At 40.7% G+C, this 19,860-nt stretch overlaps 1 protein-coding gene across 1 annotated transcript; it reads right to left on the bottom strand.

Annotated features, from left to right (window-relative positions):
- Nucleotides 1–373: 373 nt before the first annotated feature.
- Nucleotides 374–16,923, bottom strand: LOC125902663 (olfactomedin-like protein 2B). Its single transcript, XM_049599193.1, has 9 exons — nucleotides 16,144–16,923; nucleotides 14,753–15,025; nucleotides 14,427–14,534; nucleotides 11,856–12,020; nucleotides 11,062–11,713; nucleotides 7,533–7,964; nucleotides 7,219–7,395; nucleotides 5,725–5,921; nucleotides 374–4,050 (listed from the first exon to the last, which is right to left on the bottom strand). Exons 1-9 carry the CDS (start codon nucleotides 16,429–16,431, stop codon nucleotides 3,661–3,663), a joined length of 2,682 nt encoding a protein of 893 aa, XP_049455150.1. The 5' UTR covers nucleotides 16,432–16,923; the 3' UTR covers nucleotides 374–3,660.
- Between the last annotated feature and the right edge of the window lie 2,937 nt (nucleotides 16,924–19,860).

The raw sequence follows: 19,860 nt of genomic DNA, 5'->3' as shown, positions 1-19,860 counted from the left end.
GTCAAAATGCTCAGAACAGTTCAAAATTTGTTGCACAAACCAAAGCAGGACCCATTCTATGTTAGAGGAAACAAGCTATCTATGATGAAATCTTACCAAACCCCAATCAATGATCTTTTTAGAATCTATGTGAGACTCTAACATGAAGAGGGTCTGGTCTGTGTCCTGAGCATTACCAGTCGGAGGTTCACCAGCATCTGGCTGGGGCTCATTTTCCACCCTGGGATCCTTCCAGTGGCTCCGCTGCTTCCAGGAAAACTAAATCAACCCCAGAAATAATGACCACAGCAGGCTGGACATGCTCAGGACTGAATGAGGAGAACCAGAGGAGAAGAAAGATAGAAATGCAGGAAAGAGCGCATTCACCTTCATCTTTATATTTTATTATAAATTAACAAAACAGAAAGGCAAACTTGTCATAAAGCAGCTGAAATCAACATTGTCATGGGATTTTCTTCAACAAGCAGAGCAGTGTGGATCATGTGCTGGTTTGAAAATTGTTTTAAATCAATGAACTTCAATGGCAGATGAAACACTAACTGTACCAGTGTGAAAGTTTCCATTCCTGTACCCACTGTACTAAAACTTTATGATTAGAACACTACTGGACAGGAGTGAAGGTAATATGCAAAAAAAACCATACAGTATAAATGTTGATGATATGAAAAATAGGCTGCTGCTTCATTACATCCTGAAAATAAAGGCATTACACTGACATTAGATGCAACACAGTATAGAGTATTTGTATCTTATGTCATTATCAGAATCAGTTTTTACTCTCTGGAATTAAACATTGCATATTAGACACAAGTCTGTTTTTTATGATGTTATACTTCTGACTTAGCACCAATACAGTAGCTTATTGACCAGAGGATATGCAAAGCTGCTGATCTTTGGAGGCATAAGCCTTATATGTGACTTGATGTTGTGAATACATGATTAATGAATTAACACAAAACAGCAAGATAAGTCCAGGGTTCCTTCATGGATGTCTTAAAGGGAAACTCTGCATTTCACTGTTTAATTTCATAAAGTAAGGTGATTCATAAGAAACAGAATTAAAAAATATCAAATCTGACGCAGCAGAGGTCAACTTATCTTGACATTTAGTCCCAAAACACTGGATCCTGCATATCCCACAATGCTACCAATGGCAACTTTTCATGCAACCCTCCCTGACTGGTCATTGCCCAAGTCTTTCTGACCTCACACCACCATTCAAGTATGGAAGTTAGAGACAAATTAGTAAGTGGACCTTGGAGTTAAGGGGAACACAGGCCCATACATCGTAGTCTTAAAGCTGTGACAATAACCTTGATGACATCATAAACATGTCATTCCCCCAGACAAAACTGTTTTCAGTGCTCCCTTCTAAACTCTGCAAAGTTTCCTTTTAAAAAGAATTAAAATCACTTATTTATACAGACTAGACAATCCCACTTTACATGATATTAATATTCCCTTTTGCCAAGCACTGAACTCATCACTGAAGGGTCATAACAGAAACCAAACCCTGATCTTTGTTTAGTGATAGAAAGCTTTGATGGGCATTGCCTTTTTGTTTTGTTTTTTTTGTTGTTGTTGTTGTTTGATCTTAAATTTAAGTATGTACGTAACTATGGAGAACAGTCTTCCATAGTGATTATCATTCATGAAAAATAAACTTGATGTTAAAGAGTGTTTACAATCCCAATTCCAAAAGATGTTGAGATGTTGCATCAAGGTAAAAAACAACAGAATGCAATTATTTGCAAGACTTTTCTCACCTATATTCAATTGAATACAATTGAAAGACAAGATATTTAAAGTTCAAACTGATAAACTTTAATGTTTTTTGTAAATATGCACTCATTTGTAATTTGATGCCTGCAACATATTCCAAAAACATTGGGATAGGGGCATGTTTAGCACAGTGTGACATCACCTTTTCTTTTAACAACACTCATTTAGGAACTGAGGACATAGTTGAAGTTTTTTAAGTGAAATTCTTCCAATTCTGCTTGAAATACGACTTCAGTTGCTCAACAGTTTGTGGTTTCTCTTGTATGTAGGCAGGTAAGTCTAGTACCTGCACTCATTTATTTTAAAGCCATGCTATTGGAACACGTGCAGAATGTGTCTCATCATCTTGCTGGAATAAGCACGGACGTCCTTGAAAAAGATGTCATCTGGGTGGCAGCATGTGTTGCTCCAAAACCTATATGTACCTTTCAGCATTCATGGTGCCCTCACAGATATGCAAGTTAACCATGATGTCATGGCACTAATACACCTCCATATCATCACAGTTGCTGGCTTTGAACTTGGTTCAGGTCATAGTCTGGATAGCCCTTTTTTTCTCTTTGGCCTAGAGGACATGACGTCCACGATGGACTTGTCAGACCACAGCACACTTTTCCACTTTGTGTCAGTCAGATGAGCTCAGGTCCACAGAAGTTGGCGTTGTTTCTTGATGTTGTTGATATGTAGTGTTCACTTTGCGTGTGTTTGTTTACTTGCATTTGTAGATGCAGAGACAGACTGTGCTTACCGATAATGGTTTTCAAAAATGTTCCTGGGCCCATGCAGTTATATCCTTTATAAAATCATGTTAGTTTTTAATGCAGTGCAGCCTGAGGGGTCACAGGTCACAGGCATTCAATGTTGATTTTTAGCCTTGCCCCTAATGCGCAGAGATATCTCCTTATTTTCTGAATCTTTTGATGGTGTTATTGATTGTAGATGGTGAAATCCATAAATTCCTGCAATTGTGCATTGAGAAACTTTGTTCTTAAACTGTTGGCCTATTTGCCCACACAGTTTCAAAAAGTGACCATTCTTCCTTGTGAACAACTGGGCCTTTCAAGGATGCCCCTTTTGTTGCCCCTGTCCCAACTTTTTTTTGAACGTGTTGCAGGCATCAAATTCAGAATGAGTGAGTATTTACCAGAAACGTTAAATTGTATCAGTTTGAACATTAGATATCTTGTCTTTGGACTGTATTCAACTGTATATAAGTTGAAAATAATTTAGAAATCATTGCATTCTGTTTTTATTTACATTTATACAATGTCCCAACTTTTTTGGAATTGGGGGTGTTTTGTCCACAAACTGCTGGAGGCACATGTTCTTAAAGAATGGGAGGAACAGTGTAATTAATAGCATTTTTAGAACCATTTGAGTGTGGTTATATGGCAGTGGACAGCTGCGCACTCATGCATGCTCATTTCCACAGTGATCTCTCCATCACAGTCTGAATATGCAGAGGGAATGATATAGATAGTTTTTAAATGAAAGGAAACTTTCCATCTGGAGAAATACAGAAAGATGTGAATACAATTATTTACATTCATTCATATGACCCCTGGGATTTTGTCTTTTTCCAAATGTGAATATTTCCACTTGTTTTCTGACTTCTTGTGAGTTAAGAGCTGCTGTATAATACTGACTTTGGCATGTGTGACAAAGCAGCAGCTGAGGTCAATATAAAACACATTCAGTTAGACTGATCCACAGTCAGTTAGAAACAAAACATTGATAAAATATCTGTGCAGTTATTATCTTCTCTGTCCTCAGTTTTGTTTAAACCTCTTTGCTGGATATGCTAAATTTTCAGTCTAGCCAAATTTTTTTTCTTCCATCTTCAATTAATTTCTTCCATCTTTGTGTCCGTTTGTTGTGCTAATAAGCGAAGATGACATCATATGTCATCTGATGACTGTTGTCCCACGCATACAGTTTCTTGTCTAGTGGGCTATAAGCCACTTGAGAGGTGTGTGCGTGCACATTTGTAAACGCCAGGCTCGGCACTGTGTGTGTGAGCGTGTGTGTGTCAAAGGCATATGTCACATTAGCATAGTGGCGCTCCATACTGTCCACTGCATAAAGCACGCCACAAACTAGGAAGCTGTTTCCATAGCGACCACGCCGAAGACCTGTGCGGAAGGTCTGTATAGGCTGCAGGTCCCGAGGACGAAGGTGGATAAGCAGGATAACTTCCTGGTGGAAGCCCTCAGTGTCCAGAGCAGGATAAAGCAGCCACAGGCCAGACTCATCAACAGCAAACTCCACCTGGAACATATAACATGCTTTCACTTACAGAGAACCAAAACACTGCAGCTCCTCTCAGCTCTACAAAGTGTTTCAGCATCTTTCAGCTCATGGTTTTAGTTTAGTGGCCCACAGCTTTATTGTTTTAGTTCACTCCTACCGTTCTCATTAGCATCAATTCCAGATGCAGCAGGCAGCTGTTTTCAGCCTAAAGCTATAAACATCCACTGTACACTACCTGCTCAGCTATAAATGGTAGGAAGACGAAGTTAGCAACTAGCTGGTAAACGTAGTGGAGATAGTAAAGAGCCAGATTTTATATTTTAATAAGTGTTGGTGATAAGACAAAACCAGAGCAAAAAGGAGAGTGGACATTGGGCATACATTCATCAGGTGGACAGAAAGCCCACTCCAAATGAAAGATAAATCAAGATCAGAAACTGCTGAAAATAGAGCGAGACTTGGGCCGCATACTTCTGTCTGAACCTGACCAGAGCTCAAGAGAGTAGTAATCAAGCCCGACCTGAACCCAACGCAGTTAATGTCGCATCTTACTATTGGCGTATGTCAAGTCATCATCTTGACAAACTCTTTTTGAACTGTAACTTGAACTGTTGGGTCCCATTGGGTCCCGTTGGACTTGGGTCGGGTATCCACATTCTAATATGTAAACAAATAGCTGTTTGCTAATTACATAGTTTTCCATATCAACTTAAAAAGTAATAATACGTCAGTGTTGTTCACAGCTTGTTTCTGCTACTCCTTAATTACCAAAAAAATCTGATACAGGGTTAAATGAGAGCCAACCTTTACCCTTAATTAATACTTCCTAAGATGGAATCAAAATGTTGTTAGCCTAGCTTAGCATAAAGACTCTAAGTGGGGGATAAAAAGCTCATTATTTATCTCACTGAATCTCATAAGCCAATGTGACCCAAACCCTAAATACAATTTGTCATTTTAGGAGTAGTTATGTGGTGGTGTTAAGTATTGTTATAATAGTCTTGTTACAGTGAGGTTGCCATGTTTGGTACCACTGTAGCTGTATAGAAACCTACACTTAATACCTTTGCTCACCAGCCTGCAACCCACGCTATAGCCAGAGATGATGAAAGGAAGTATTGAGCAGATAAAGAATATTTACAGCACACAACTCCACCTGAAACCACAAACTGACATTTTCATATTTCTGTTGATTATATACACTCAATATACAACATGTTATTAAGTGAGCTTTAGAGGTAAGTGTATTGTTGATCTTTAAAGAGAGCTAGCTTTTATGCTAAGCTAAACTAACTACCTCCAAACTGCAACTCTGTACTCAATGCACATACAATGAGAGTGGTATTGATCTAATCATCTCACAAATAAATGTATTTCCCACAATGTAGAACTATTCCGTTAAAGAAATTTTTTCACATTCATAGGGATAACATAAAAAGTAAACTCCAGATATATTTCAGTTGAAACATGAATTGAAATGAACAGGGAACCAAACTACAGCAGTTATTTCTACTCCATGCTATTTGCCCTTTTGGACTCTTTAGTGATTTGTAGTGTTTCTGTTCCCCACGCTGACCTTTTATGACCCTTTAAAGTGTCCCGAGTGTATGTTCCTCCAGTAAATTATCATGCGGTGTTTCTTGTACAGTTAAATCACAGTAACATTCACATAAAGTATACCATGGCTCTTACATCAGTATGTGTCCTGTGAGCTTGCTCCTCCAGTAAAGCATCATGTAGTGTGGTCCAGGCGGCTACATATCTGTGTCTCAGGTCATATCTGATGATGTCCCTGCTGAAGGCACGGTTGTAGTAGAAAGCTCCACTAAACACGACATGGCCTGTTCCAGTGAAACTGTAGGGCAGCTTGTATGAATTACTCGCCTGACCTGAGCAGGAAGAACACACGGAAAACATACATGCAGCTTGTCAGGCTCACGATCCACACCGTGAGCTTTAGAACATGTGTAACCATGACTGTATTTCAAGGTGTGATTCATCCATCCAATATCTACAGAAAGTATTTTTGTAGTAGCACTTAAGTGGCTCTCTGCATTAAATTAACAATGCAATAACATTTGTCTCAGTGGGTGCTAATGTTTGAAGCTTTCTAAAGGCCTTTCTGCTCTCCAACCTCTGTGCATCTGCTGGTAATGCTCAAAACATTAGGGCTGACCTGTTCTGGTGGGTAAGTCGGTTGGTTGATAAGCTCTTATTTGACCAATTCTGTAAATTTCATTTAGGCTGTGTGCACCAAAACACAAAGGGCTTTTCTAAAAACGCCCAGGAGGATTATATTTTTCTAGTAGGCTACTTTAAGTTTAATTTGTATTTGTAATATCAATAATTTACATGATTATATACTTGGCACTGTGTGACGATACAATATTGCCACACAAAAATATTGGGATACTATGCTGTATCTATTTTTTTCCCCACCCCTAGCCAGCGCTATTAATTTCTCCTCCACTGTTGTTTTTCACCACTTGAACATGGAGGATGTGATGGTTGGTCTTTAATTTGTCACGCCTCTCCACTGTGATTGGGCGGCTGGGTCAAATGGGACAGTGACGAGTGCAGCATTATACCCAAAGTTGAACTTTTTGTAACTCTGTGCGACCAGAAAAACAAAGCCAAATGTGCAGCAGAACAGATGCTGAGGGCCTCGTCAAGCTGCTTCCGTTTGTAGCACAGTACATATGGTGCTCCCATTGCAAAAAAATTTAAAAATACGCTGACCTCAGGAAAAAACACTATGGTGGACACACAACACTACTAGAGGCCTGTACTACAAACCCAGTCCAACTTACTTTTTGTTATCTTGTTTGACTAACCCTAACATTGGCCATCTGGATAACCGGTACTACAAAGCTGGATATCAACCAGTTCAGTCAACTCTAGGTTTTCTCATTTTAGGGTGAGTAAATCCATAGGTTTTTGGAGGTGGGTTTGCCTCAGGAGGACCTGTAATGGAAGTGACTTAGTGGTGAATGTCCAGTCTTTATGCAAACTGTTTAGTCATGTAGCTGCATAAGATGTTTCAAACTGTTAAAACTTGACACAGTTTCATGAGTTGTTATGGTTGGAAATAAATTATGGGCTTCTGACCTTCTACACACACACACACACACACACACACACACACACATATATATATATATGTATATATATAAACAACTCCTATACCTGATTTGAAGGTGTCCATGTCTCTGAACTCCAAGAGATTGTTGCCATAGTGACCATTAGTAAGGTAGATGACGTTGCCGTGGCCGCGAGCATCTTTCATCCAGGCTCCATCTCTATTGCCATAGGAGTTCTGCTGGACTGGTTCAGAGATGCTGGCCACTGTATCCTTACACACTGCTGTAAATGAATAAAATATGACACCGTGAATCAAGACTCTATAACACAATTATCATTTTTCAATTATTTTAATGATAAAAGTACAAAAATGTGTGCACTCACTACCAGATAAACTACTGTACTATATGTATCTCTACCAGGCTTTTTTGTGGTCTTTGGTTGGTCAGCGGGGCTCTCCGTCCAGACGAGACGACTTTTGAATCCTCGCCGAGACTCTGCCGTGGGAGACGCAGCAATGAGCGGACCTATAGTGGTATCTGAGGGTAAAGTGGTGGGCTGATTGACATGCTGGGTTGGCTGAATAGTAGTTTGTTGGGAAGTAGTTGTCAGTTTGGTTGTTGTTGGTTGTGAAGTCGTTGGTGGTATGTTAGTAGTTAATTCAGTCGTTGGTTTGATAGTGGTGGTGGGAATTGGAGTGGTTGTAGTTGTGGTTTGTTGGGTGGTAGTTGGGGGAGCTGTTGGTTGCTGGGTGGATGCAGGCCTGCTCGGTCTCCTGGACAGGTCCTGAAAGTCTAGCTGTGTGCTTACAGTGGTTGAAGGTCCTGGACTCTTGGTGGTGGGTGGAGTTGCTGTAAAAGAAGTAAAATAAGAGATATAAGAGGGGAGGACAGTTTTATGTTAACTTATTTTTTCAGATGGTTCTATGTGCCTGCTAGAGCTGTCAGTTTTGCAACAATTAAGTTTTTTTTATTTAACTTATGAGGTGGTCACATGCTCTTCATGCAGAAATATTACTTTGATAATAAAAGTTTTGCGGTGAACGGTATTTTAGAGAACTGTATCACTGAATGAGATTGCCAAGAGCTGATTGTCCTCAGGGGGTTAAGGATATACTCCAATCAGAACTGGAACATATCCATAGAGAATCATTGCCCAACTATTCATCTCAACTCTACAAAATATTTTAGCCACTTTCAGCTCATTGTTTTGTCTTTCAGCCTGCAACTTTACTGTTTTGATTCAGTCTCACTGTTCTCACACTGTCATTTGCAACAGCAGCGGGCAGCTCTGATAAACTCACCCTATTCTACCTGCTCAGCACCAAGCAGCAACCTCCAGGGCTGAAAAATGAAGCCAATGTGGAAGTGCCAAAAACAAAAACTAATTATAGCTGCTGCGCAGCGGTGAGTCGGAAACAGGCATTTTGTTGAGAAAGAGGAGGAAGAGGAGGAAAATGAAAAAAGGAAGAGGAAGAAGACAAATGAGACATATGGGAGGGTCCGTCACCAGGACTGCCAGGACCATAACTAACTCACCATAAAACTTACTAAATAAAAAAGTATCTCAGTGATCATGTGTCTTTAATCGTAAGTGCTATATTGTAGGCAACTGGACTTGCTTGCGTTTCTTGAAGACGTTTCGCTTCTCATCCAAGAAGCTTCTTCACTTGTCTGTCAGTGTGTCTTTAATTCACACAGTACAATGAGCCTTTTTCAAGCAAGACATTTTGACATGTCACAGTAGGAATAACACAGGTGTAAATAATGAAATTAATGATGATTAAAGGAAATGGCCACTTTAGAATGAAAATGTAGACAGTACTTACTGACCCTCATGCCAACAAGAAGTCCAGTGTAGTTTTTTAATCCACAAAACTCGTTTGGGGTATCAGAGGATAAAAGCTAGCCGGAATAACAGCTACACTTGAAGTGCATGAAACCCACATTTTGAAAATGTAATAAAACTCCGCTAATGCATTTCAAAAACGTCAGAATGGCTCGTCCGTCGTAATCCAAGTGCTCTGAAGCCGCGGCATGCAAAATTGACTTGAGGAGACGTAATTTACTAAATGATGCTATAAAAGTGAAGTAAATTACGTCATCAGATCAGAGGCAGAGTAAGGTAGAGTAAGGAAGGCCATTCCTTCACCATCCTAGGATTTGCATATTTGCCCATGGCTGCCAGTCATAGCAAGATACTGTGATTTGACTGTAAGGAAGAAGCTCTGCTGCTTAAAACCAATGCCTCAAACAACAAAAGGTGAGGTCACATATCCAAAGTTTTATGGAGCATTTTGAGAAGTGAGGGATTGACATTATATTGATATGGCACACTGATTAACAAGAAAATTTAAAAATAGCACTTTGTATCAAAAAGGTTGCCAACCCCTGGGTTAGCCCATTTTTTGTTACATTTTAGCTATAATTATAAAACACAAATTTAGGATATTACCAGCGAATGACCCAAGAAGACCTCATTTTTGCCTAGTAGGGAAAAAAAAATTCTTGAAATTCATCAAAAATTGCCAATTATTTTGATTATCAGTATGATCAATAATTGGCAAAACCCGACAGTAAAATCTGATGTTTTCATCAATTAATTCAGCTTAAAATTACAATGTGTAATTTACATGGTTGTTTATTAGCAAATATCAACTACTACTTTCATAAATATATATTTGCTAAAGTGTAATGCAATTCACATACAAATGGAAGCTTTCTCATAGGCTTAGAATGATTTCTCTATATATATACACAGGCAGGGCGCGCTATGCTGGAGGCTGCCTTCTTGCGTCGCCATATTTGAATACAGTGGCCGAAAGGGATATACGCGCTTCGCCTTTTGCGTTTACCTAGAACTTGCTGTCACTGGAGACAGAGAAGGTGAAGCTCAATCCGGGGCGCTTCTGCGTGAACCTGCTTTGTACTTTTATGATTCTTATGATACCACGCCACCAAATAAAAGAAAAAGATCAGATATGCAAGGACGGGATAAAACGCGAGTGAATATCAGCGTTGCTTATTCCAGGTGGAAAAAACTCCTGTGGAAGAACACTCTGGAGACACATATATTATAATCGTATCAACCTATATTTGCCGCACTGTGCCGTGACTATCACATAAAACATGTTATTTTAGCATTACTGTGCTAATGTTTCCTCGTGTTACCAAAACAATTAGAGATAAAACACATAACATTATATCTCACAGATAACCTATATCTCACTTGTAAGCTATAACATATTGTAGCGTCCGCCAGGACGTGTGGAAAGGATGACGCAGTTATTCGGCAAACCACCGTTTATTATTGAACAGTACAGGTTACTGTTGGCTGTAACTACACCAAAACAAACAAACAAACAAGAGCTTAGCTGTAACTCCAACTGTGCACTCCTGCTCTCTCCTCCAGCTCGCTCCTACACACACCAGCACGCGCACTCACACAGCTCTCATCCCCATCACACTCGCACCCCGCCCCCCTACCTATACTCATTCAATCCCAAACATGCCATTAACTCACAGAACATTGACATTATAACAGAACATTTACTGCAGGGTCGCTACAATATCGTAACATGGTTTAGATTCCTAAATAAATATTCACCTCATCGCTAGATAGGCCTACTCCTGAAAAACTTGAAAAACTCGTGGATGATGCCATCTCTGTCTGCGCAAGGCTTTCTGTCCTACGAGGCCACCGTCACTTACCCAACGGGAGGGGTGAGCGCGAGTGAGCGCTGCAATCTAGAATTTGACCGCTGATGTCACTGTTACTCACCATTTTTACACACTGAGGCTTTAAAAATCATCACTAGCACACTGTGTCTGCAACATCCATCCTGACAGGACAGGAGGAGAATACTTCAAGTTGTTGCTGTAATTTCATGACAGTTTTTGACAAAATGTGATATAAAATCATTATCATAAAAGATTTCTTTAGACTTACTATTTTTTACTTCCTCTTTGTCATCCAGCTCCTCCTCCTCTTTGAAGCTCTCCACCTCTGCCTTGTAAAAGGTCACGCCCCTGATGACCACGCTGGCCTTGTCTTTGAGTGGCTGCTTTGGCTCTGTCTTATCTTTGATTGGCTGAGTTGGCTCTGTTTTGTCTTGGATTGGCTGTGTTGGCTCTATCTTGTCTTGAAATGGCTGTGTTGGCTCTGTCTTGTCTTTGAACGGCTGCGTTGGCTCTGTCTTGTCTTTGAATGGCTGCGTTGGCTCTGTCTTGTCTTTGAATGGCTGCGTTGGCTCTGTCTTGTCTTTGATTGGCTGCGTTTGCTCTGTCTTTTCTTTGATTGGCTGTGTTGGCTCTGTCTTGTCTTTGATTGGCTGTGTTGGAGCTGTCTTGTCTTTGTTGGTCTTCTTTGGTTCTGTCTTGTCTTTAATTGGCTGCTTTTGATATGTCTTGTCTTTGATTTGCTGCTTTTGATCTGTCTTGTCTTTGATTGGCTGCTTTGGATCTGTCTTGTCTTTGATTGGCTGTGTTGGCTCTGTCTTGTCTTTGATTGGCTTTTGAGTTCCTGTCTTATTCCTGGTTGGCTGTGGTTGTTCCAGACCATCTTGCTGTTGGTTCTTCTTCAGTTGACCCTCATAATTCTTCTGCAACAGAACAAGCACATTTTGGTCTAATTTAGAAAGAGTATGGGATTTCCAGTTCAGATGACAACATGTTTTGAAAACAGATGTGGGAGTTTGTTTGTGCTTCTAGTACATTAGAGACAACTTTTCAGACAGTAAATACCTGCTTGTTGGCATAGGCAGCTGCCCCACTTTTCTGTCCTGCACGCTCCAAATCATTCACTTTCTTTTTTTTCTGCTGGGCCTTCTTCTCTTTCTCTTTTTCTTTTGCTCTTTCCTTCACACGTTCCTTCTCTCGTGCTCTCTCTGTAAAATTACGGGCAATAGCCTGGAGTGCACACACACAATGACAGCACATTAACAGCCCATCTTAAGCAGGATTAACAATGACATACTCAGTGGCAAACTACTTATAGAATACACAGACTGGTGAAATATAAAGACCTGAATAAATAAAAACCTGAATAAATGAGTGGAGAAATATAACAAAGCTAGAACTTGCCTGAGAATCATCCTGTTTTTAAGTTTTCCTTAGCACCAAATTAGTGATAGTTGCCCATACATTCATTGTGAACTGCTAATATTTAATTCAGCATACTTTTGACAATGCCAGTTGCCAAAATTTAAAGAAATTTAGGCTCAAAATTAGGGATAAAGTTGTAGCCAGGGCAGGAGGCTGGCATTAGCAAACCTCAGAGTGCAGGAGGGAGTGTGCCAGTTCGAGGAACTCAGACAGGTAAGGTGGAGCCAGGTTGTGAAGGGCTTTATAGGTGATGAGAAGAAGTTTCAAGTGGATATGCTGGGGGACGGGGAGCCAATGGAGGACGGGGTGAGTTCACATGTATGAAAGTGTGTGAGAAGACGAGCAGCTGAATTCTGGAGATATTGCAGTTTCTTGAGAGTGCTGGATGATTAACCGTAGAGGAGACTATTGCAGTAATCAAGTCTGGAAGTAATGAATGCGTGATTGAGAGTCTCTGCAGCTGAAAAGGAGAGGGATGAACGGAGGCCGGGAATGTTTCTCAGATGGAAGGACGCTGTTTTGGTGATGTGTTTGATATGTTGGTCAAAGGAGAGGGTTTGATTTAAGATGACACCAAGGGTACGGGCATGTGGGGGAGGTGAGCACAGTGGAGCTGTTGATGGAGAGAGAGGTTATGGGTGGATTTGATGAGAGATTTGGGGGCTGATGATGACGACTTCTGATTTGTCACAGTTAAGTTCGAGGAAGTTGCTTTGAAGCCAGGATTTTATTTTGGTGATGCAGTTGGTGAGGGTAGAGTGATTGGCAGGAGTGATGGCTTTGGTGGAGATGTGGAGCTGAATGTCGTCGGCGAAGTAGATAAACTGAAGAGCATGACGGCGGATTTATCATGTTGCACTATGCTGTCATAGGTGGGGGTTGATAATGGCAGTTAGTTGAAGACAGGGGTGCAGTTGTCTTGATTTTGTCCTGGAAAATATGTTCTTGATATGACACTAGTGCTCGACACATGACAGCAGTAGCAGATCCTGATATGGGCCGAATAGGCGTTTGCCCAGGGCAGCACTCTTGTCACGACGTGTGGGGGTGCGGCAGGAGCAGCAAGTGCTGGAAATTGTCATTTACGTGACAACGCCTGAACACAACACAGGCTCCACTCCAATTGATTGTGTGTTCAGGGGGGGGTGTCGCCCAGGGCACCATTTAGGCTAGAACCGCCACTGCATGACAGACATGAGAGGATACCAGTTGCTCCCTCCTCTGTTCTCTTATGTGTTTAAATGTATTACTCTAAATATATAAAGTATTTTCAGTGAGACATGTATTGTAAAATCCCACAGTAGGTGTCTCTTTAGTCAGCATGTGTACTATTATAAGACATGTGCTCTTCTCAGAACATTATCTTTGAAATTTTAGGGTCTCAAACACATTAACAATACACTATTTTTGCCATGCATTTTTCTTTTCCTGTCTCTTCATCTTCATGGATCATACACAAAATTAGTTTTCAGTAATTCACTTTAATAAAGATACCAACATGCAAACTGTTCAATCACCATCAAAGTTTAGGCAGTGTAATATCATAAATTTCACTCACTATAACGCAAAGTTTAAAGGAAATACAAAGTTTCTTAGTACCACTCAGTTTGCACGCCAAACTGCCATTACTCATTTATCTGTGTTGTAGTAAGGATACAGATATGTCAGAAAGAAAACAAGGAAGTTTAATGATTTCATGCTCATACAAGTGTGTTTACATGCTCCCCTGCTATTTGACATATCTATGTCTAATTTGTGCCAATAAACTGTTGCATACTCCAGCTTTATTCAAGTATGTTTATGCATAGCCAGTAATGCTGTATGACAGTTACATTGGTACAATATTTCCCTTTTAAGGAGCAGAATCTACACTTAGTCATCGGCCCAACTGAAGGTACTGGACCTCAGTAGTGTTTTAAAAGACCCCTTTTAACTCCAGTCACACTAATTATGGCTTTTGGCATTTGTTTCTCTTGTCTTAACAATGCAAATGACAACTATCTATTATGTGACTGGAGCTGCAGTCTTTGGCCAAAGGAAAGCCTGAAAACCTTCATATGCTATGAACCACCCTGTGGCATTCTTCTTTATGGAAAACAGATTTTTTTAAGTGAGTGTGGAGTTACATTCCCTCCATGCAAGTCATTATATATAAGCTAAATGTGGGTAAAAACACAGCGTCATCACACATCTGTGTCTGTGTGTGTTCACCTTCTCTATGTTGTCCACCCTGGTCAGTAGTTTGGTGGTGACAGAGTTGATCTTTAACAAGTCCATTCCATACAGAGAGCCCTCCAGCAAGTCAATAATGGTCGCCAGCTAAACAGAGAGAAAGAACACAGAAAGATGAAAGAAAAACAAAGAGAATAACTTAACTCTAAGGGAATCATTTTTACCTCAAGACAGTTCAAACTCTACACTCCTACAAGAAAGAATTTGCCCTCAATAGCCACTACAAAAACAGTGAAAGCAACATTGTGTGCTTGTGTGTGTGTGTGTGTGTGTGTGTGTGTGTGTGTGTGTGTGTGTGTTTGTACCTTAATGTCATCTTTGCTGGCCTCTTGTAGTTTTTTAAACCTGTACTCTCCTTCGCAGGGGTTGACAGCTGAAGGTGGAGCCATGCACACACACTTCTTGCAGTCTGTTCCCTTAGTAACAGTCTCCACAGTGTAAAAATCCTGTTGTGGTGATGCCAGGTCACTGTCATGGATACGGCTGCAGTCAGCGCGTTTGATTGGTCGAACAATACAACGACACACACAGTCAGACCCTGAGGACACGGTCTTTACTTTGTCGTAATCGCCAAGCAACTGAAAAAAGACACAGAGTTTGTTTTTTCTTTCTCAGTAACTTTTTCATCTCACTCTGGCTGCTCAGATGAAAAGAAACTTTAAAGAAATAATATAGTCACTTTCACATTTTACTCAAGTTTGATATGAATTTAGGCTACATTTAATCATGTTAGTCTATTATACTGGCTATATACAGTGTATAGTATTTGTTCAAGTCTTTCTGCTTAGTAGAGACTCTCTACTTTGAAGAAAGCAGGAATACTTGAATGAAAAGTGAAAGAAAAGAGTTGCAGCACGGGTGATGCTTTGCAGCTGTAGCAGTGGTGAGCTGCCTGAGAGGAAGATGGCTACAGGCGTTTACAAACAGCCACTTTTTGGTTTGGAGCACTTACAGTTTGAAGGATATTACATAACCAACCACCAGAGGATGCAACCCGTTGCCATGCTGCACACACACACACACACACACACACACACACACACACACACACACACAGGTCTGTGTCTGATTTACACGTCATTTAAGCTGAACTGACTAACTGTGGGGTTTGGATATCATATAAAGGAAAAATAAATTATAGGCCTAGTTTTGCATATAAAACTGCAGTGTCTAATACAATCACTTAATCTCATTTTCATATTGGAAATGAGAAATTTAAGGTTTATAGTTAAAAAGCACCATGTGTCCAAAATGCACAAGTACTTTGAGTTCTCATGTGGTTTTCACATGATGAAGTGGATGGAAAATGTTCCTGAGGTCAAGTAACCACTGAGATGTGATCTGACACACAAGACTGTTGGCGAGTGAGATCAAATGCAGCATAATGGAGAGGGGGAAAATAAACTGGTCTTGGGTTTAAGTTCTGGCAATTTAATATATCCCAGTTTTTTAACAGCATGGCCCGTACATACAAAACTTTCACTGAACTGGGGAGGATCACGTGGATAACACATTTTTAACTTGGCTATTAGTAAATTGGATAATGCCGAATTGAAGGGTGCCTCCTTTTAATTTATTAAACATGTGTAGTCTTTTCTCTACTAGTTTTGTGCGTTTAGGGCACGCGATTTGTTATTAAACCACCAGTTTGTGTGTGCGGTTTGGTAATGAATGACTGGGTGCGCATTACACTAACCTGGCTGATAACATTCTCTTGGTTATCCATCTCCTCTTCCAGAGGCTCGGCGGTGGGCTGCTGAGCTCTCCCCTCCGCACCCACAACAGGAGCGTGTGTCCCCGGGGTCAGCTGCAGACTGTCATCCACTTTCTCCGCGGGGGGAGCATCCTTGTCCGGTTTACCCAGCTCTGCTGCCTCGGTCCCCAGCATCTTCCCCCGCGAGGGGTCAACGCTGCTGTCCGCCTCCAGAGCATCAAGACCACTTACAGCACAACAAAAAATAAGCAGCGAGAATCTGGGCCACATTTCTCCACAGAGGCAGCTGACAACGAAGAGTGAGGAAACTATAGTCTCAGGTAACTATCAGGTAGTTGTAACCAAAAATGTCTGGAAGGTCCAGTCTGACAGCGCTGAAAAAACAAACGCCCACGTAATGTTATCCAGCAGTCCACTGGTTTTAGATTGCGATGCGAGCGAATAATTACACACTTTCCAAACGCTTAAAAATAAACGTCCATTGTTCTTCAAAAGCTTCTCAACATCTCCAAAGCACTGAATAAACGCTGGTCCACGTTTAGCCGGAAAAAGAAAAACTTGACACAATAAACTCGTGCACTTACTTCAGTAGTGTCCATCGAGACGCTTGGTCATTAATGAATGAAAAATGAACAAGTCACAATTGTGCACGTATAAAATGCCGGGGACAAAGAACTGTATTCGGTTCCATGTGACGTGTCGCCGGTGAGATGGGTGGCACCGACAGACCTCCTCACCGGACCCGGTCCAAACCAGGACTGGCTGAGCTCGTGCCTGAGAGAGCGAGAGTGAGAAAGAGAGCTCCCCAACCTCACTGTCCAGCTGTGGGACACAGTCAGCAACCCCTTAAAGGAACACTCCACCCCCCAATCATCAATTTGTAGTATATCAATAACTCACCCCATACTATTTTGGATTCGAGAAAAAAACTGTTTCTCTCGCATGGCTCCTGTGAATGATGAATCCAAAAAGCAAATATTTTTGATGAACTGAAGTCATAGGGGTCCATGTTTGATTTGTGCAAAAGTATATCTAAACAGCCTTTATAAACTCACACAACTCATGCAGTATAATCCAAAGCTCATGTATCATATTAGTTGTAAGGTCAGTACTTCCAAAACACACGCATGTTCAGGAAAACCTATCTAAGTCTACTATTTAAAACACTACTCTGTGTATGAGAATGTTAAGTAACAATTTATAATTCAGCCAGCCACTTACTGCATTGGCTAAATACCCGACACTTAATGGGTAAGTCCTCTTAACTTAGAGTTTAATATTGTCAACCAGTACCTATCAAATGCTTATTTGTTCTCACTGGTACTTAAATGTAGGCATGACCTTAAGGGAGTAACAGTTGGGAATTGTAGAGGCTAACGTATACTGCAAGTATTTTCTAAGTTCAGGGTACCTACAGGCTATTTTACAGGAAATGGTAAATTACTCATACTGTAAGTAAATGTGGAGTATGTACTTCTGTCAGGTACGGGTAAAATGACAGGGAAGCTTAGGTAGATAATTTATTTTATGAGATTTTATTTTTGAGAAATTAAGGAAAGTGCCTAAAAAAAATAATCAACCATAAATCAGGAAATGGACTACTATCCCCAAGTACTGGGTACTTATGGGACACTTAGAGGAAACTGTGAGCATAAGTATGTGGCAGTTGAATTTTTTGGCTTCATGCATCAATGAGCAACATTCACAGCAAAGTCTCCAACACTGTATCCAGTTCTCTATATACATCTATGGTGTAAGCAAAAATGCATGTGTTTGTGACTCGATACATGCTACTTGGATTATTGGATTAGTTGTGTGAGAGTTTCTTTTGTTACAGTTCTACTGTTAGTAAATGCAGACCCTGAATGCTCGCCTTTTTTGCATTCTTTGTTCACAGTGGAGTCGTATGAGAAAAACAAAGTATTTTCTCAATGATGTGGGGACGAAGTATTCCTTTGAAGTACTTTCAGTACTTTAATTTATACCAAATATTAAAGGGACATTGTGTAACATTTTCAGTTGTTTATTGGCAAAAATTGATGTCTGCATTCATAAATATGTCATCACTGGTGTACTGTTACCTCCACCAATAATCTGATTTATTCTCATAAAAGGAGAATTTCAGATTTGTTTGTACATGGTGCGGGTAAGTTGTCTGTGGGGTTCCATTACGTTTCTCCATCTTGAGAATACACCCGCCAGCAAGGGACATGCAGTACTGCCTTCGGCATTTTCGTTGAGAGCCAGGCCAGCACTGCGTGACTGAGGAGCCGAAGGAGAGGAGCAAGAGGCGCTTCGCTACTACCCTGGCAAATTTGAAACAAAGTCCCACTCTTTGAGCATAATGCAGGATCATGCATATGCAGCATCATGGGAGACAGAATCCTTGTCGCCAAGAAAGCGCAAAAAGGAATAGAAAAGGCAGCGTGACCGGCGAATTAAAAAAACGAAGGCCCACATTGGGGTGGCCTTTCCCAGGTAGAGAGAGCTGCTGAGGGATAATGTTAATGCAATCACAGGCCAGCGCCGCTATTGGCTGTTAGCCGCTGTTAGCGGCCAGTCGCTAACAGCCTTATCCCTCTCCTCGCATCACTGCGACGCTGTTAGCTGTTAGCCGCTGTTAGCCGCTAGCCGCTGTTAGCCGCTGTTAGCGCTGGCCTGTGATTGTATTACCTTTCTCCTTCAGCAGCTCTCTCCACCTGGGAAAAGCAACCCCAATGTTGACCCTTGTTTTTTTAATTCGTCAGTCACGCTGCTTTTTTGATTCCCTTTTGCACTTTCTTGGCGACGAGGATTCCGTCTCCTGTGATGCTGCGTAATACATGATCCTGCATTATGCTCAAAGAGTGGGATTTTGTTATGCGGCAGTAGTGCCACAAACACAAACTGCGCCGCAGTAATATGAGGAGAGGGATGAGGTGTGTGAGGTTGAGCCACTTGTCAGTTATCAAAGGACAAGACGTGATTGGTTTGTTTCAATTTACATCCGCCCCAACAGTCCTACATTGTAAACACAGCCAGCATGGTGAGGAGTGGGTTTGTCAACTCGCGTCGCGTGTGTCTGTGTAGGAGCCTGAATGAATACTCCATGTAGTATCGGATAACATGGTTTCATCAGTGTTATCATAGCTTTTTGGTACACAGAGGCTACAGTTATTGCAATACGTGTTTGAAACAGTGAGGCGCTAGAGTGCGCCATCTGTTTGAATGCAATATATGATTTCAACGTTAGGTGGGAGAAATTCCTACACGCTGTGGCTTTAAGAGACCCTTTAACTTATTCTGATAAGGAGAAAACTAAAACCCTTAGATCTACACATCTTCTGGTTTAGGGATCTGAAACATATTTTGTTACAAATTAAAGCCATCTTAGGAGATTCTTGTTTAGTCTTCAGGTGTTTACCCAGATTTGGAATAAATGGATAAATGGATAAATACATTTTACTGTGTTTATTAAAGGGTTTTGATTGTACTGTAATTAACATGACAGGTAGCTATACTTCATACAAGTTGTAACTTTGTAACTTTCACGGTTATAGAATAGATTATAGAGCTAATAAACACATGTAATACTATGCAATACAGTTGCAATAGACACAAAAAAAATCATGGCCTTAAAAATAACTGATGAGTCACATGTCTTGCACATTCTCAAAGAAAAAAAAATTAACATTTAAAAAAAGAGAAAAACACGATCAA

This window comes from Epinephelus fuscoguttatus, linkage group LG15 (assembly GCF_011397635.1).
Source record: "Epinephelus fuscoguttatus linkage group LG15, E.fuscoguttatus.final_Chr_v1".
NCBI classification, from domain to species: domain Eukaryota; kingdom Metazoa; phylum Chordata; class Actinopteri; order Perciformes; family Serranidae; genus Epinephelus; species Epinephelus fuscoguttatus.
The sequence above is the reverse complement of the archived record's forward strand: the minus strand, read 5'-3'. Positions and strand labels throughout refer to the sequence as shown.